Source organism: Sturnus vulgaris, chromosome 15 (genome assembly GCF_052056855.1).
Source record: "Sturnus vulgaris isolate bStuVul1 chromosome 15, bStuVul1.hap1, whole genome shotgun sequence".
NCBI classification, from domain to species: domain Eukaryota; kingdom Metazoa; phylum Chordata; class Aves; order Passeriformes; family Sturnidae; genus Sturnus; species Sturnus vulgaris.
Window position 1 is genome coordinate 19,055,488 of NC_142257.1, and position 16,524 is coordinate 19,072,011.

Here is a 16,524-nt window from a genome sequence, read left to right on the forward strand (position 1 = left end):
TCTCAGCACTGTGTGCCAATAATTTGGTTATTAAAATACATTGGGGCGTGGTGAATGTCTTGTTTTCATGGAGAAACAGAGGTGTGCAGTGCAGGGAACAAGCTGGGGGGATTTGGGATTTGCAGAAAGGGAACAAGTGGTGTTCCCACGGGGGGCTGTGTTTGTGTCACTCCCAGGAGGGGATTTTTGAATCCCTGCACTCCCTCCAGGCCTCCCAGAGCCCAGCTGGTCCCCTCCATCCCACAACCCTTGCAGGGCTCTGCCACCACCAGGGTGGTGGCACAAATGCCACCAGATCCATCCACCCCTGTGACCCTGCAACCACTGGGCTTTGTGCTCAAATATTTGTGGCTCCCATGTGCAGTGTGTCACTTGTCACTGGTAAGTAATAGGGCTAATTATAACTACTGATTGTTTTTTGATCTTTCTCTTTTTGGGGTTTCAGGCTGTTTTGCTGGCATTAATTTTTTTTTTCCTATTTTTATCTGAAACGCATTTCCCAGCCAGCCTTGCCAAGGCTTTGCTTTGTAGGTTTTGAAAAAATTCAGACATATCTGATGGTAACAAACAGCCAGGACAAGCATGGGAAGGGGCTTTTCTGCTGGAAACCTGAGCCTCTGGAGCGATGCCAGGTGAAGCAGGGATCCAGCAGAACTGGGGAGGAACAGCACAGGGATTTCTCAGGCCTGGCCTTGTCACTGTGTCACAGCTGGATTTAAGGTGGGGATTTCCTAACACCTCTTTAGGGGAGAAAACCACCAGCAGCCCTCCCTGTCCAACCCCAAAGCCAAAACCTCACTCGTTCTTCCTAAAAATCTTAAACCTGCCAAGTTTTTGAGCAGGGGACGCCTGTGCTGGCCCTGGGGCTGGGGGGTGCCCGTGGGCTTCCAGGGCAGCTCAGGAGGGAGCAGGTGGTGGCTCCTGGTCAGTGCCACTCAGTGCCAGCCCTGGGATGGCCCCTGTGCCTGGGATGGCAGCAGGAAGTGCCCGTGTCCCCAGCGAGGTCACCTGGGCTGTTTCCCACACATCAGCAGAGTGACACAGCCAAGGACGTGGAGCACTGAAAGGAGGCCAAAAAATGAGAGCAAAAATCAATTTCCTGGCAGAGCTGCTCCTGAGGCACTGGGCCCTGGCAGGGCACTTGTAGGGCAGAGGCTCTGTGAGGTCCTGGGCAGTGGTGCCTGGGCCTCCCCTGGCAGGGACAGGGACAGGGACAGGGACAGGGGACAGGGGACAGGGACAGGGGACAGCCAGCCCTGTTGTTCTGCAAATCCCCCAAATTCCTGCAGCCTCCCCCAGGCACAGAGCGAGGCAGGGCTGGAGGGGCTCCAGGGTGGGGGGTCCTGGGGCAGATGGAAACCTTGGGAAGGTTTCACTGGATCCCAGTGCAGGCCTGGGGGGTGGGATGGGCACTTCCAGCTTCTTTTTGGAGCCAACAGGATCCCCCCACTCCTCCAGCTTCAAGATGGGTCAGGTGTTAAGTGCTGGAGTCACAGAGCCAGGAGCAGCTCCTGCCCCTTCCCCTTCACCCACAGGAGCACCAGGGGGGCTGTGCTGGCTCAGCCTGAGCTCCCCAAATCCTGGCACCCTTTAGACACCGGGCTGTGCCACCCTGGGACACTCCCCATCCTCCAGCACTGCAGCAGCTGATGGCCCTTAATGGATTTTTCCTTTTCTCACCCATTTGTTGGGGTTTTGAATGCACTCAGCCCTCCCAATCCTTTCTCAAGTTGTGTGTTTGATGTTTGGAGCCAGCTCGGGGTGTCCCTGTCCCCTCTTTGACACATCCCAAAGGCGGAGGGAATAGGGACAGCTCGGGGTGGGGAAGGCGCTCATTAACGGGCATTAAATCGTGGCACGGGAACTTCACACACAATTAAAGCGGCATCAATTCAACGCGGCTCCATTCACCGCGGAATTGAATTAAGAGCACTTGAAATCTGGAATAAGACTTATCTCCTGAGGATTTAATGTGGTTTCACTAATACACTTTAGAAGATAATGGGTTCATCTTCCCGACATCCCTGCACTGCCAGGTCTGCCGGGCTCTGGCACAGCCTCAGCACAGCTGCTGCTCCACTGCACTGCAAGAAAAAACCCCAAAACTCTTCAAATCACTGCAAAAAACCCCAAAACCCCTGCAGCAAGTGCTCTGGTGTGTTCCAGGGGGTGCTTGAGGAGCAGGGAAATCCCAGAGCCCTTCCCTGCCCGAAGCCACGGCGGGTCCCCCATGCCCAGGGAGGGCTGGGAATGGGGAAAGTGGGGCTGGGTGGGGTCGGGTGGGCTTTGTTGGGGTCTGAAGAGTCCCCGGAGCTGTCCCCGAGCCCGGCATCGTCCTCCGGCAGCGACAGCGACGGCACGAGCCCTTCCCCAGCGCTTAATTACACGGAGCAGTAATTACTGCAATTCTCTCCAATTGGCTCCCTAATAAAGTCACGGCTCCGCTGGCGGCCGGAGCCCCTCTGAGCGCTGCTCCAGCGGGGCTGGAATTCCCTGGCACAGCTGGAATTCTCTAGCACAGCTGGAATTCCCTGGCACAGCTGGAATGCCCTCCAGGGCCGGAATTCCCTGCCAGGGCTGGAATTCCCTCCAGGGTCGGAATTCCCTGGCACAGCTGGAATTCCCTGGCACAGCTGGAATTCCCTCCAAGGCTGGAATTCCCTCCAGGGCTGGAATTCCCTGGCACAGCCGTAATTCCCTGCCAGGGCTGGAATTCTCTAGCACAGCTGGAATTCCCTCCAAGGCTGGAATTCACTCCAGGACTGAAATTCCCTGGCACAGCTGGAATTCCCTCCAGGACTGGAATTCCCTGGCACAGCTGGAATTCCCTACCAGGGCTGGATTTCTCTAGCACAGCTGGAATTCCCTGGCACAGCCGGATCGGTGTTTGGAGGTTCTGAACTCCTGACCGACCTTGATTTTGGGATGTTTCTGAACAGCCCCGAGGTGCCAGGAGCGGGTTCTCTCCGGGATGAGGAATTCCCTGCCCTGCCCCAGGATCCCCAAGCACTGACACTGCTCTTGCATCACACAAAATCCCCTGAGAAAAAAGGTTTTTATAGGGGGTTTTCTCCCTTCCACCGCTGCTGCTGCACTCCTGAACGGAGCAATTAATGTCGCACCAATAATGATTCCCCTGGATGCCATTCTCTGCTCCAAACCCAAATTCTCGGAGGAGCAGTTCTGGGGTACACAAGAAATGTGTGGGTTTGGTTTTTTTTTTGCCTCCTGTCCCCATCGCCTTCCTGCTGCTCCTGCACCCCCTGGGGCTGCAGCTCTCACAGGGGGATCCACATTTTAATTTCTTGATGCTCCATGTTCGTAGCATAAATTAAACTAGAGTCTATTTAAAAGCTAAATACGTGTAAATTTGTCTGTACATCTTAATAAAGGTTATTTTTTAAAGCTCACTGATAGCTTGCATTGGGGGGAGGCATTGGATGTAGTCCCTGAACAGCTCAGGGAATGTCACCTTTAAGACAATACCAGGAGGAAAAAAAACCAAACATATTGTATAAATTAATAATTATCTCTAAAAGAAGACCTAGAGCCTGTTAACCCCCAAACAGCAGTGAAGCACAGCTCTCCCTCCGAGCCTGTTTACATGTTCAAGTGTTATGAAAATAGCCTATAATTCCATTGTTTAATAGCTGTACTCAAGAGGCTAAAACGCTTGAAAACACAATACATTTGGCAAAAATAACTCAAAAACTATTTAGCTTAATTCCGATCAGCATTACAGTAACATGACAGCAATAACCTTAATACGGTAAATTATGAGCGCTGATTGAGATAAATAAAATTATAACATTTCAGTGCCAAGGCTCAGCTCTCCACTTTAGACACGGAGTGCAGCCCAGGCTGTTCCAGCTCTGCAGGAACCTGCACCCGACTCGACTGGGACGTGTGAAACACACTGAAATTCATAAAATTTAAATAAGACAGCGAAATTATACCTTGTAGCTATAGTTATCACAAATAATGTACAGTCTAAATTGCAGCCTGAGCAAACACGATTTCCTGGGTGCCTCTGGAAGCCCAAGGCGGGATGCAGAGCAATTATGAGGAATGAGCACAAAGCTGATTTGCATCTGAATGGCGAGGGGAGGGGGGGGGATGAGAGGGGCGGGCTGAGCCCCGCTCCATTCACAGCACCACAATGCACCAGCTGGGAAAAGCAACTTTATTAGTGTCCCGCAGCAAAATACATTAGTAATTTGTAACCAGGCATTACAATTCCGTGTCACGCAGGAGGATGGGGCCGCCCACGCCCGGGAGGTTTCCGCAGGGATGGGTCCGGAGCTCCCCGGGCACGGAGCAGTGCCAGGAGCGCCAGGGAATTGCCCAGAGGGCTCCGGGGGTAGCCCAGGAAAAAAAAACATCCCAGCCCCAGAGCAACGCCCAGCCCGGCTCCGAGCAGCATCCCCAGCAAAGCCCAGCCCAGGCACGGCTGTGGTGGTTTTCCAGCTGTTTTCCAGCTGTGCTCACACAGCCGGTGCCTGCTGCAATTTCAAACTGCTCTGAGCTTGCTCCCTTCTTCTCCACACAGCACAGATACACTATGACATCCAACGCTTGCGTTAATTTTGAGTAAAAAAAAAAAAAAAAAAATCTAATTTTTTCTCTCTTGATCACCATGATAAACTGAGTCTCTGAGTAGCATGATCCAGTATTAGTGTTAACCATTAGTGTTACTGTAAAATCCTCTTTGGTTATAGAATATTTCATTTAAAGCAAGATTATAAAAAAACAATTTCCAGCTAGAAATCCACCCCTGTAACCTAAAAGCCATCTAAATTACCACACTTCTGCAGGCTGAAGATACACTGATAGGACTTAGAAATCTGAGTATCTCCCCAGGTAATCTAAACAAAGTTATCAAAATTATATTAAGTAAATACATTTGGAGGAATAGCAAATTTTTGAAAAAAAAAAAAAAAAAACAAAAAACAACCTTAGGGTATTAAAAGTAGAGTTCTGGAAGTAGCAGTAGTGGGCTAGAGAAAAAGAGCCCCTGGAGAGCACAGAGCTCTCCTCTAGATGCTCTCCATGGCCTTGAACTCGCTCAGGGCCTGCACGGGGTTCACGTGCTTCTTCTGGGATGCCCTCTTGATTTTGGTCTGGGTCTCGTCCTGTTTCTCCCTCTTGACCAGGGGTTTCTTCTCTGGAGCCTTCATCTTCCAGGAGACAGCTGGGAGGTTGAGGGAGGCCATGCCCTGGGACTTCTGGTACTTGGTGGAGGCCACGTAGGAAGCCTTGACCGTCTGCACCACGGCGTTCATCAGGTTCTTGGCTGCCTGGATCAGGGACATGGCACTGTCCACCTGCCAAGGGACACACAGTTACACACCACGGGACCCCCAGCACCCTGACAACAGCACAGGCCTGCGGGTAAAACTGCTCCAAAACTCATTGATGTTTTCCCTTTGAAACCTGAGGCTCCCAGTTTGAGGCAGGATTTTTCTCTGGATGCTCAGTGGTGACAAACATGACTTTGTGCCACCAACACAGAGCAGGGTTTGCCCCCCTGTCTGCATTTTCCATATCACTGGCAATGGGAACCATTTATATTCTGCCCTTTGCTTTTGTGACTAAGCCTTAGCAGTTGCTCATTCTCTAACGAAATTAATAAAGCTGTAGTAATATCTTAATCACCGATAATAAATATTTCAATTGCCCTAGAATACTAAGTTGTATTGGGAAAGAACACAACTGCATCACCAGCCAGGCCTGGAGCCCTTTCCCAGCTGCTCCTGATTTACAAGAGCATCAAAACAAGGAAAAACATGAATTTGTCAAAGCTGTAGGGCACAGCCAGGACAAAGAGCTGAGACCAGGGCTGGGTGGAGCAGAGGGGAGAGGAGCAGAGTGGGGAAGGGCCCCCCTTCCCCAGGGGCCACTGTCCTGCTCTGGGTGGGACCCCCAGCTTGTCAGGGCCAAATGGGCTGGGACAGGGGTTTGGTCTGGGGCAGGGTTTGGTTCTGGGCAGGGTTTGGTTCTGGGCAGGCTTTGATCTGGGGCAGGTCTGACTTAAGCCAGGGTTTGATCTAAGGCAGGCTTTGATCTGGGGCAGGTTTGGCTTCAGCCAGGGTTTGATCTAAGCCAGGGTTTGGTCTGGGGCAGGTTTGGCTTAAGCCAGGGTTTAAGGTCAGGACAGGGTTTGATCTGGGGCAGGGTTTGGTTCTGGTGGCTTTTCTAGGGCACTGTCCCTTCCCTTCTACCCCACTGTGGCACCTCAGATCCTCTGGCAATCCCCTGTGCTCTGCCCTGGAGTGTTTCCAGAACCCTCCCAGCAGGAGGAATCATCAGAGGCCAGGAGAGCAGGGAATTGTTTTTCTGAATGAACTGTCAGCAGGTGCCAGCTCTGCTCTCACTGCACTCTGCTGCATGGGCAGGGCATCAACGCTGGACTGAATTTTCCTTTCACACAGGTCAGGTCTCCATCTCATTATCCCATGGCAAGCCTGAGCCCCAAAGGACAGGCTGGAGGAGAAGGGACCAAAGCAGGACATCAGATGCCAGGAGCTTCTATCAGGAATTTATGGCAGAGGGGATGTAAATCCTGCAGGCACTGAGTAACTGCACAGTAACACATCTCCTGCTCTGACAGCTTCAGCCTCCCAGCTCCCAGGACATGAGGAGCAGCACAGCCCAGCACAGCCCTGGAGCTGCTCTGGGGGCTGGGAAGGGAGCAGGGGGGGCTGGCAGCAGCTCAGGGACAGCACAGCCCCATCACCCCCAGATGTGCTCAGGTCCTGCAGGGATATCTATTGCTGCTGCTGCCCCAAAGCTCTCCTTCCACAGAGCTCCCTGGATTTTGGGGGAAATCTGTGCTGAGTTGAAGCAATTGAAATATCAAACAGGGTTTCACTGCAAAGTATCAGTGGCACAGGGTGCCCAGAGCAGCTGTGGCTGCCCCTGGATCCCTGGCAGTGCCCAAGGCCAGGCTGGACATTGGGACAGTGGGAGGTGTCCCTGCCATGGCAGAGGTGGCACTGGGTGAGTTTTAAGGTCCCTTCCAACCCAAACTGTTCCATGATTCTGTGGTATCAAAATGGCAGAATGGGGGAAGTTTTTTCCATTTGCTGATCAGGATTCAGGGAGCAATTCTGGACTATCAGCCAATTCTGTCTCCCAACCTCCTTCCTCAGTCCTGGCTGGGCAAAAGCACCAGCGACCAAACGTGCCTGTGCAGGGCAAGGAAGGGTATGCCAGAAGAAATTAAGAATTTAGCTCCACTTCACTCCCCCCAAAAATATGTCATACAGAATCCTCTTAGGAGGAAGCATTACATGAACTACAGTGAAAAAATTATTTGCAAAGTAATGGCTGGAATAAGGAAGCAAGCTGGCCTGGGGCAGCTTCCAGCTGTCAGAAACCAGAGCAGCCACTAAAAATCCCTGCACTCTTCAGGGCACAGCCATCCTGAAATATTAACATCTCTGGAGCACTGCAGGACCCCAGCATGTTCCAAGGCTGTGCAGAGACATGGGGCAGGTTCAGCTGTGCTGATAAAGTGATTTAACCTCACTAAGGGTGAAAAGCAGTCTGGAAAACAGATTCCACAGAGGTGAAGTGGATGTGTCTACAGACACTGTTGAGTCAGGAAATGTGAGGTCTGTATTTTCCCAGCAAGCACAAACAACGAGGCAGCAACACAAACTCTGCATCCATCAGAGCTCTGCCTGCCCCAGCATCTCCTGTGTGTGTTCTGAGCGTTTAACACAAAGCTCAGCTCAGAGCTGCCATTCCCTGAGGCTCTGTGTGTGCTGTACTTACCCCAGAGACCACGAGCTCCCCACCCAGGTTCTGCACCTCGGCCTTCACCTTGCTGCAGATGTTGAGCTGGTGGCAGTAGAGCGCGATGCGCTGCAGGTACGCCAGCAGGTCCTGCTTGCAGGCTGAGTCTGGGCACTGCAGGGACACAGGACACGAGTGGGCTCCAGCAGCCACCAGGGCCTGAGCCACAGACACAGAGAGAGACAGAGACAGAGACACAGAGACAGAGAGACAGAGACAGAACCACAGAGATAGGATACAGAAAGCCAGAGCTAGAAACAGAGAGCCAAAGCCACAGAGAGCCAGAGCCACAGGGCCAGAGCCACAGAGACAGAAACAGAGAGCCAGAGAGAGCCAGAGCCAGAGCTACAGAGATCCAGAGCCACAGACGAGACACAGAGACACAGAGCCAGAGCTACAGAGATCCAGAGCCAGAAAGCCAAAGATAGAGAGCCAGAGTCAGAGCTACAGAGCCACAGATCCAGAGCCTAACCCAGAACCAGAGAGCCACAGAGCCTGACCCAGAGCCAGAGCCACAGAACCAGAAACAGAGAGCCAGAGCTAGAGCCAGAGCTACAGAGCCAGAGCCAGCCAGAAACAGAGCCAGAGCCATAGAGCCAGAGCTACAGAGCCACAGTTACAAAGCCAGAGGCATCAAACCAGACCCAGACTCACAGAGCCTGACCCAGACCTAGAGCCACAGAACCAGAGCCACAGACTGGGCACCTCCCCTGCAGCAGGGCTGGGCTGGCAGAGCACTGCCCTCCCTGCCCTCCCTGCCCAGCTCTCAGAGAGCTCAGTAGCACAAAAGGCACCTGAAACCCAGGAGCCAAGGGCAGGAGCAGCACAGGACAGGCTCCTTCCAGCTGCCCTCCCAGGGAGGAGGAAGAGGAGGAACAGAAGGAAGAGGAAGAGAAGGAGGACTATTCACCCTCCCCAGAGCAGGTCTGTCAGCTCTAAGAGGTCCTTCCTGCACTGCACAGGACACAGCAGCAATGGTCTGACACCCAGGATCTCCAGCTAGCAGATGTTACCAATTCCTCCCTCAACACTCAATCCTCAGTTTTCCAAGCTCAAAAATGATAAACCCAACAGCGACTCAATTACATGCAGAAAACAGATTTTCCTGACTCCTGCTCCCATTTTGTAGCAGTGGGGAAAGCAGGTTCCTCACCAGGCACAAAATGACATTTTTAAGGTGTTTGCTGCCACACTCATCCTTAAGTGATGAGGAACTTTTCCAGCTTTGCACAAAAGGCTCTGCAGGAGCCCCTGTGTGCAGTTTGGGGAGGTGGCATTTTCTGGGACAGGACCAAAGGATGAGGCCTGGATTTCAGAGCAGAGGAGCAGGCACAGCCCAGAGCAGGCTGTGTCACACACGAGGGCTCTGCTGCCCACAGCAGCCCTGCAGCCCCTTCAGGAGCAGCAGCAATGGGGTGCCAGCAGCAGGACCCCCATGAGCCACCCCAGGGGCACCCCACATGTTCACACACACACACACAGAAAACACCAACAGCTTCACATTTATGTGATTTACATCACACTGGGTCACAGCCCTGCTCTGGAGCCCTGAGAAGCATCACTTGTACCCCCCAGAAAGCTCCTGCTCTTTGTTCCACTCATCATCTCATCCCCCCAGCCAGCATCCACAGGGCTCCTGGACAAAACTCCCACCACACTCCCACTGATCCCTGTTTTCTGCTCCAGCCCAGCAGGATTGCAGCTGTAGCAGTGAATTCACCTGGAATCACCCAGGGACAGGACTCCAGGCACACCCTGCAGGGATCTCCAGCCTTCCAGACAGCTGCCCCCCACCCAGAGTCATTTAAGAGCTCTTTTTTACACACTCCTGTTCACAGCAAAATCCCATTTCACCTAAGACCCTGATCCTGTGCAATGGACCATCTGATGAAGACTCAGAATGGACATGGCATGACTGGGAGATTCATCCTCACCTCTCCCTTACTCAATGCTTCACTCCAGCTCAGGGTTGTTGCATTGCCATGCAGTAAAAAATCAGGTAAAAAATCTCCTCCTGCCTGTGAGCAACAGGCTGAGCCCTGATTCTCCCTGCAGACCTTCTCTCCTTAGCTAGGAGATGGAAGCAGAAACTTTTCTTTGTATAAAAGAGGAGCAGATCGTGGTGCACACGCAGGGATGTGCAAACAGAGTCTCACTCACACAGAGCATTTCCTCATTTCCTCCCAACATCACCTGGTCTGCCAGCACAGGCATTTCCCCCTGCAGTGAAGGTGAGTGCAGCTAACACACACATTTGGTTTTTTCCAGGCCCAGAACAAGTGGCTTTGGTGAGGCAAAGTGCTCTCTGTGCTGAGCAGTGATGTGCACACAGAGCTCACACACACACAGGGACACTGCAGTGGGAGATCTGCATGGCTTTATGGCCATCTGACCCCTCCAGGAGACACTAAACCACCTTCTCAGTCCCAAGGAAAATGATGGAACACCCCATGTCCCTCCAAGTCCCAACGTGGGCACGCAGCTTCCATCAGTGCAGTGAAGCCCTGCCTAACAAAGCAGCAAAGCTGGATGGTTAATTTTTTAACCTAATCAATATTAGTCAGCAGTAAAAGATGTTTTAGAGCAAGTCCACAAATAGCCCTGGCCAAGGAGCTGATGAAAAGCTCGAATTACCATTTTGGAAACTGCTCTCCATCTCCCAAAGAGCTCATCTAGCACAGAGTGGGCAGCACAGCAGTGAGGGCTCCAGGGCTGACAAATGCCAGGCACAGCACAGGGGGATGGCTCAACAATTCCAGCTGCTCTCTGGGGCTGGGAAACCCTGCAAGGAAAGAATCTCAAGGCTGCTGTGCACCATCACCAAGAGCTGAGGAAGGCAGCAAAACCTTCGTGGAACAGGAATCATCACTGGCTATCAATGTGGTGTGAGATGGAAAAGCCAAATCCTCTGCTGTGTGTGCTATTTCTGCAGGCAGCACCGAGGACTCAGCTCAAAGACAGATGAGCTTTAAATGGAGATGTAACACAAGATAAAAAAGAGCATCAACAAAAGCACTGCGGGTGCCTGCAGGAGCCCTGTCCTTTCCCAGGCAGGAGCACTCGGATAAAAATCAAAAAACCCAAAAGGCAACAGTTTGAACACTGATAAAAATGATGACATTATTGGATTAACCCACAGCCACAAGCTCCATCTGCAGAGCTGCCATGGGAGGATCCCCAGAGCACAGCCCAGCAGGGAGTGCAGTGCAGATGGGAATTAAAGAGTTGGGGGGACACCCCACCTTCCCAAACCCCCAAACTGAGCCACACACTCAGGGAAGGTCACTGCCAAAAGCTGAACTGTGACCCAGGTCAAATCCAGGCTGCATCCTGGACACAGCAAACACCCCCCACATTCAGTTCCTGCTGCCCCAGCTGAGCCTGCAGAGAAGCAGAATCACCAATTTCTCTCTTTTTGCAGAGAAAAGGAGCAGGGGAACACAGCAGAGCCCTGGTGGTGAGTGCTGATGGACACAGCCCATCCCCATGGCTGCAGGGGAGAGCCAGCAAGCCCAGAGCCTCTTCCTCCCACTGCCTCTCCCTTTGGGAATGGGCCCTGCTGCAGCAGGAATTCCCAAAAAAATGTTTTGGGGGTCAGGATGGGCACTGACTGCATGTGCCAGCAGCTGCCACCAGCCTGTGCTCAGGGTCCCCAGCCCAGGCAGGGACCAGTGTGCCCAGCAAGAGCCTGCTGGAGCCTTTTACTGGGAACTGGGGCAGCCCCCACACTCAGCCCCAGCTGCTTCCACTGGACCATCAGAACTGATGCAAATGGATGATCAGAATTGATATAAATGGTTTATCAGAACTGATGTAACTTCGGCCTCCCATTGCTATGGAAGGAAAGAACAGAAATTTCTTTTGGCTTTGTAGGTGTTTCCACACTGGAAAAAATAAATAATGGAGAGAGGCCTTGTCTTGCTGCAAATCTCTGCCATGTGTGCTGTGCTCAGAACTGCTCCACATTCCCCTGCTCCCAGCAAGCAGCAGCTGCTTGGAGGGAAGGAAAGCTCAGGAGAACCTGCAGCTCATGGCAGGACTCTTCCCAAGAGGCAGGGAATTCCTGGGACTTCCAGGGAATTCCAGCTGTTGGATTGCAGAGGAATGAGCTGCAGAAGGGCCTGGTGGCACCAGGGGTCACAGCTGTGGTGCCAGCCAGGAGCAGGGACAGCAGGATCAGTGCTCAGAGCTGTCACACTGCTCCACATTAACACATTTCTAAAGACTATGGGAGCACATCTAATGAAATATGCAGGCTCAAAGTATTAGCAGAGTATGGAGTCAGGAAAAAGCTATATTCTTGTCAAAATGACTAACTGTACAGTGCTGCTCATATTTATCTTCAAACATGTGCTTAATCTGTTACATTTTTAAGGACCTTGCTGCTACTAAAAGTACTTTTCTTTTGTATTTTGAAATGGCTCAGTACAGAAAACCATACACTAACTTTGCATAAAACATGTGAATAAAAAAAAACCAAAAAACTTTGTAAACGTTCAGCCCAAGCTCCTCTGAGACCTCAAACACAAACTGCTCCTTGCTTCATTTACCTGCATCAGCAGCACACCTGGTTCTTGCAGAAACAAGGCTCTCAAAGTGCTGTAGCAAGGAGAATAATTTGAAAAAACACTCCTCAAATTTATGTCCCCATTGAACATTTCTCACTGCATCATTAATGAACGAGGGTGTAGACAAGCACCTCTGAATGCAACATTAAGGGAGAGTCCTGCACTGCAATGATTTAATTTCCAAGTGACACTGGCTCAGTTAAAACCTTGCAGTACAAATTTCCATCCTGAAAAGGCCTGGGAAGCAAAGGACAACTGGAGAAAACAAAGTTTGCTCCACGATCTCAGACTTCACCTCCCTGCATTTCAGAATTTCTCTTGAAGGTGGAATATTATTACTAATGTTGGTTTTGGGTGTGGGCTGAGGCCAAAGGTGCTCTTGCTTGGCCCAGTTTTGAAGTGGCTCAGGACAAGCATTGCATAAATCAATCCCTGAGCTTGTTCCATCCTGTCAGAATTCCTTCCAAACACTGGGACAGCACAGCCACGCTCAGGTCACTGCAGGCCTTGCTCCAAGTCTTCAGCAGCTCTGACCAGACAGTGAAAAAACCCCAGAGAGCTCTGACACCCTCCCCACTCCTCTGAAAATTCATCCTAAAATGCTGCAAAGCAATGACAGGAGCACAGGGCATAAAACCAAGTGGCAAAAGTAATGGATAAAGCAATGGCAAAATGCAATGGCAAAATGCAATGACAAAATGCAATGACAAAATGCAATGGCAAAATGCACCAGCTCTACCTAATGCATGTTCTTATCTAGAAACTTCCCAACAGGCCAAGACACAAACTTGCACCACTATTTTTTACCTTTAATTTTAGTTTCTTAGCATGCCAGGCTGTGGATAAACTAGTACATGGTTTATCTTATAAATGCAAGCAATATTTTTATTATAGCTTTATTATGTCTAAAACTATGTTGTTGGAACCTCCACAGAACTCCTAGTATCTAGGATAATGTTTTTTAACTTTCACTAGAACATGTACTACTTCTTTGGCATTTAAGGCCTTTATTCACTAAAAGCACTTAAAATGAATTCTACTTGCTTGCCTGCTTGCTCACTTATGCTAAAACCTAAACTTTTGCCTTATATGTGAGTGGCTTAACATAATCTATCCAAAGGTTTTAATTCAATCCCTGCACTCTGATTCCTCCTGACTCACTGACTCCCAACAGATTCCAGCCAGGGAGCTGCTGTGTCACTGCTCAGGGAGGCAGGAGAGCAGGGAAAAAAGAAGAGAAAATCAGTGAGAAGAGCCCCAGAGCAAACACATTCTGATGTGGCCATCATGGCTGCAGTACAGAAGAGCTGCCCTGGCTCAGGGGATGTGACTCACGTGGTCAGCAATGGTCCTGCCCAGCTTGTCCATCCTGGAGCCAGCCTCTGCAATTTTCTTGGCTGCACTGATCACATCTGACGTGTTCTTCAGTGGGCCTTTGCCCCTGCAAAACAGAGCACAGGTTCCCCCCTAGCACCAGAAAAAAAACCACAGCAGTGACTTCTGGGTGCCTTTTCTCCTTCTGTGCTGGCAGTGCCTCCTCACCCAAAGGGCAGCAAAAGGCAGGAGCTGCAATTCCAGCACCTTCACTGGCAAGAGTTACCCCCTTTCAGCTCTTCCCCACATTCAGCTTAAATCCAGGAATAAAAACATCTGAAATTTCACTGCTTTGTGCAGCTTAATGATGATAAGAGGTAACATTTTAGAAGACGGATTTGCAATTTTTATGGAATGGAACATGAAGTTTAAAAAACAGCGTTATATAAAATCTGGTAAATTAATTTCAAAAGGCATCAAAAACCATCTGCAAATAACTGTACTAGGAACTATTTCTGCAGTATGGCAATATTGAGAAGCTCATAGAATTTAATGCCTGCAAAGAACTGAACAAATATATATATATCTATTTTTTCCTGGGGACAAGAATCACCCTTAAGAAAGAAAGAAAGACAAGCAATAACTGCTGTGTATCTGTAGATCAATTTAAGCAGTTATTACCACCCAGCCACTGCACAATAATGCATCTCCCCAGTTCATATGCAGCTGGCACAGGGCACCATTTAAAGGAAATGAGAAGAAGTGAGACTCTGAGGAGAGCCTGAACTGTGTGTCACTGAAAGCCCAGGCAGCTCAGGGTGAGCACAAATCCCAAATGCTCACCTGGTGAAATCTGTCATCTCCATCATGATCATGCACATCTGCTTGGCCAGGACAATGATGTCATTGCCACTGTCATCCCACTTGGACACTTCAGCATCCAATTTACTCTTCTCCTCCTGGAAGCTGGCCACCTGCTCAGCAATCTTGGCTTTCTGCTCCTGAGGCAGCTGAGCCATGATAGCCTGCAACAGAAGAGGGTTTTTTTGTTTTTTTTTTTTCTCACATGGCCTCCTGCTGCCTTATGGAGGCTTTTTGGAACATTTCACTAATAACCAATTTCAGTCATGTAGATGGGGGATAAAACTTTAATAGCAATCCTCTACCTAGAGGCTTTACAGAGCCATTTGCTTCCATTTTGAATCAAAGTTTATATTCTTTTTTTAAGAAAAAGTGCCCAGAAAGACAAGTTGACACTTAAAATATGAGCCTTTGCATGATAAAGCTGTTAAGACTCCAAACAAATTTGCCACATATTACCATCCCTCAAAATAAAACTGCAGGAAGAAGGAGGACTTGTCTTTTATAGAAAATGTCAACGTTTTATAATTAAGTTCCACTTGGGTATTGAGGATAATAAGAAATATTACCAGTCTCTTCCCTGCAAAAAGCTAGCTGCACTCTTTTGAAACATGCCTGCTGAGAAAAGAGTAAGTGAAAATAAAGAGTATGTGCTTACTCCCAAATAAAATCTCTCAGACTGGGTTTACAGCCTGTGTAAGGCTCCACAGCCTTGCCTTCATAAATACTGGGAGCACAGACTGCCTCCAGGAACAGGCAAAAAGGAGCTTTTGGTTCTAAAAACCCCGTGGCAGCAGCTGTGCTAAGAGGAAAAATGAGCAATGTGTGCATTTAAATAGAAAAAGGGGTGAGGGTCCAGGCAGAGAAAATGCTTGTGCAAGGGAGGGGAGCATCAAATTCCTCCCAGTGAGTGGAATTCCCAAGCCAAATTGGCACAAGTTTGATAAATAAGTTCTGGCTACTTCTTGCCTGGCAGGAAGAGCCTCCACCAAGAAAAAAAAAATAAAAAAAAAAAATCTGCCATGGCACTTTCCCAAGAGTGTAAATTGTTATCGATCCAGAGGGGCTGTGTCAAATAAAAGCAATAGGTAAGGGCTGCTTTTCCTTCAGTGCACTGATTTTAGGGTTTCACCTCTTAATGATTATTTATTGCCTATCAATGCTTTCATTTTTGAGTAACAGGAAATGCAGTGAGTTGAAATGATTTCATTTCTGAGCTCCTCTCAACTGTTGTCTTGATAAATGCTCAGTGACCAAACACACACCAGCACGTGTGTGAGGGGACGTTTTGGGAAGATTTTTTTGCTCATAAAGTTAATGTTTGTCTGTTGGAAATAACATTAATCCAATGGAGTGATCTGCCCTGTGCCTCCCTGCAGAAGCTGCAATGTCTGTGATATCAAAATGTGATGTAGTTTCTTGGTACTAAAAGGGTTTTGATCTTTCAGAATAACCAAAATAAAGCACAGATTTCTCACATCCATCAGACCAACTGCATTTCACTCAATCTCCTTTGCAGAAGAATGCTGGAAAAAACCAATGCTGGAAACAAGGAATGGCACTTTACTGATCCAGCATTTTTATCACCAGCCCCCCAAATTTTGGGAAGATTTTTTGCTCATAAAGTTAATGTTTGTCTGTTGGAAATAACATTAATCCAATGCAGTGATCTGCCCTGTGCCTCCCTGCAGAGACTCACCCCACTGCAATGTCTGTGATATCAAAATGTGATGTAGTTTCTTGGTACTAAAAGGGTTTTGATCTTTCAGAATAACCAAAATAAAGCACAGATTTCTCACATCCATCAGACCAACTGCATTTCACTCAACCTCCTTTGCAGAAAAATGCTGGAAAAAAAGAATGCTGGAAACAAGGAATGGCAGTTTACTGATCCAGCATTTTTATCACCACCCTCCCCATATTTAAGCTGGGCTTTCAAAGCAAGCTGAAGTGTTTCTTGAAGGCAGGTCAGAGGTTTTTT

The 16,524-nt window shown here is 49.5% G+C and overlaps 1 protein-coding gene across 5 annotated transcripts in view; it reads right to left on the minus strand.

Moving 5' to 3' along the window:
* Positions 1 to 4,169: 4,169 nt before the first annotated feature.
* The window catches only part of CTNNA1 (catenin alpha 1), a 119,525-nt gene continuing 107,170 nt past the window's right edge, over positions 4,170 to 16,524 (minus strand). For all 5 annotated transcript variants that reach the window (XM_088173968.1, XM_088173967.1, XM_088173970.1 and 2 more), the window contains 4 exons: positions 14,526 to 14,707; positions 13,704 to 13,809; positions 7,780 to 7,914; positions 4,170 to 5,324 (listed from right to left, as the gene is read on the minus strand). In XM_088173968.1, coding sequence (XP_088030094.1) covers positions 5,037 to 5,324; positions 7,780 to 7,914; positions 13,704 to 13,809; positions 14,526 to 14,707 — 711 coding nt within the window. In that variant the 3' untranslated portion in view covers positions 4,170 to 5,036. The remainder of the gene's footprint in view (positions 5,325 to 7,779; positions 7,915 to 13,703; positions 13,810 to 14,525; positions 14,708 to 16,524) is intronic.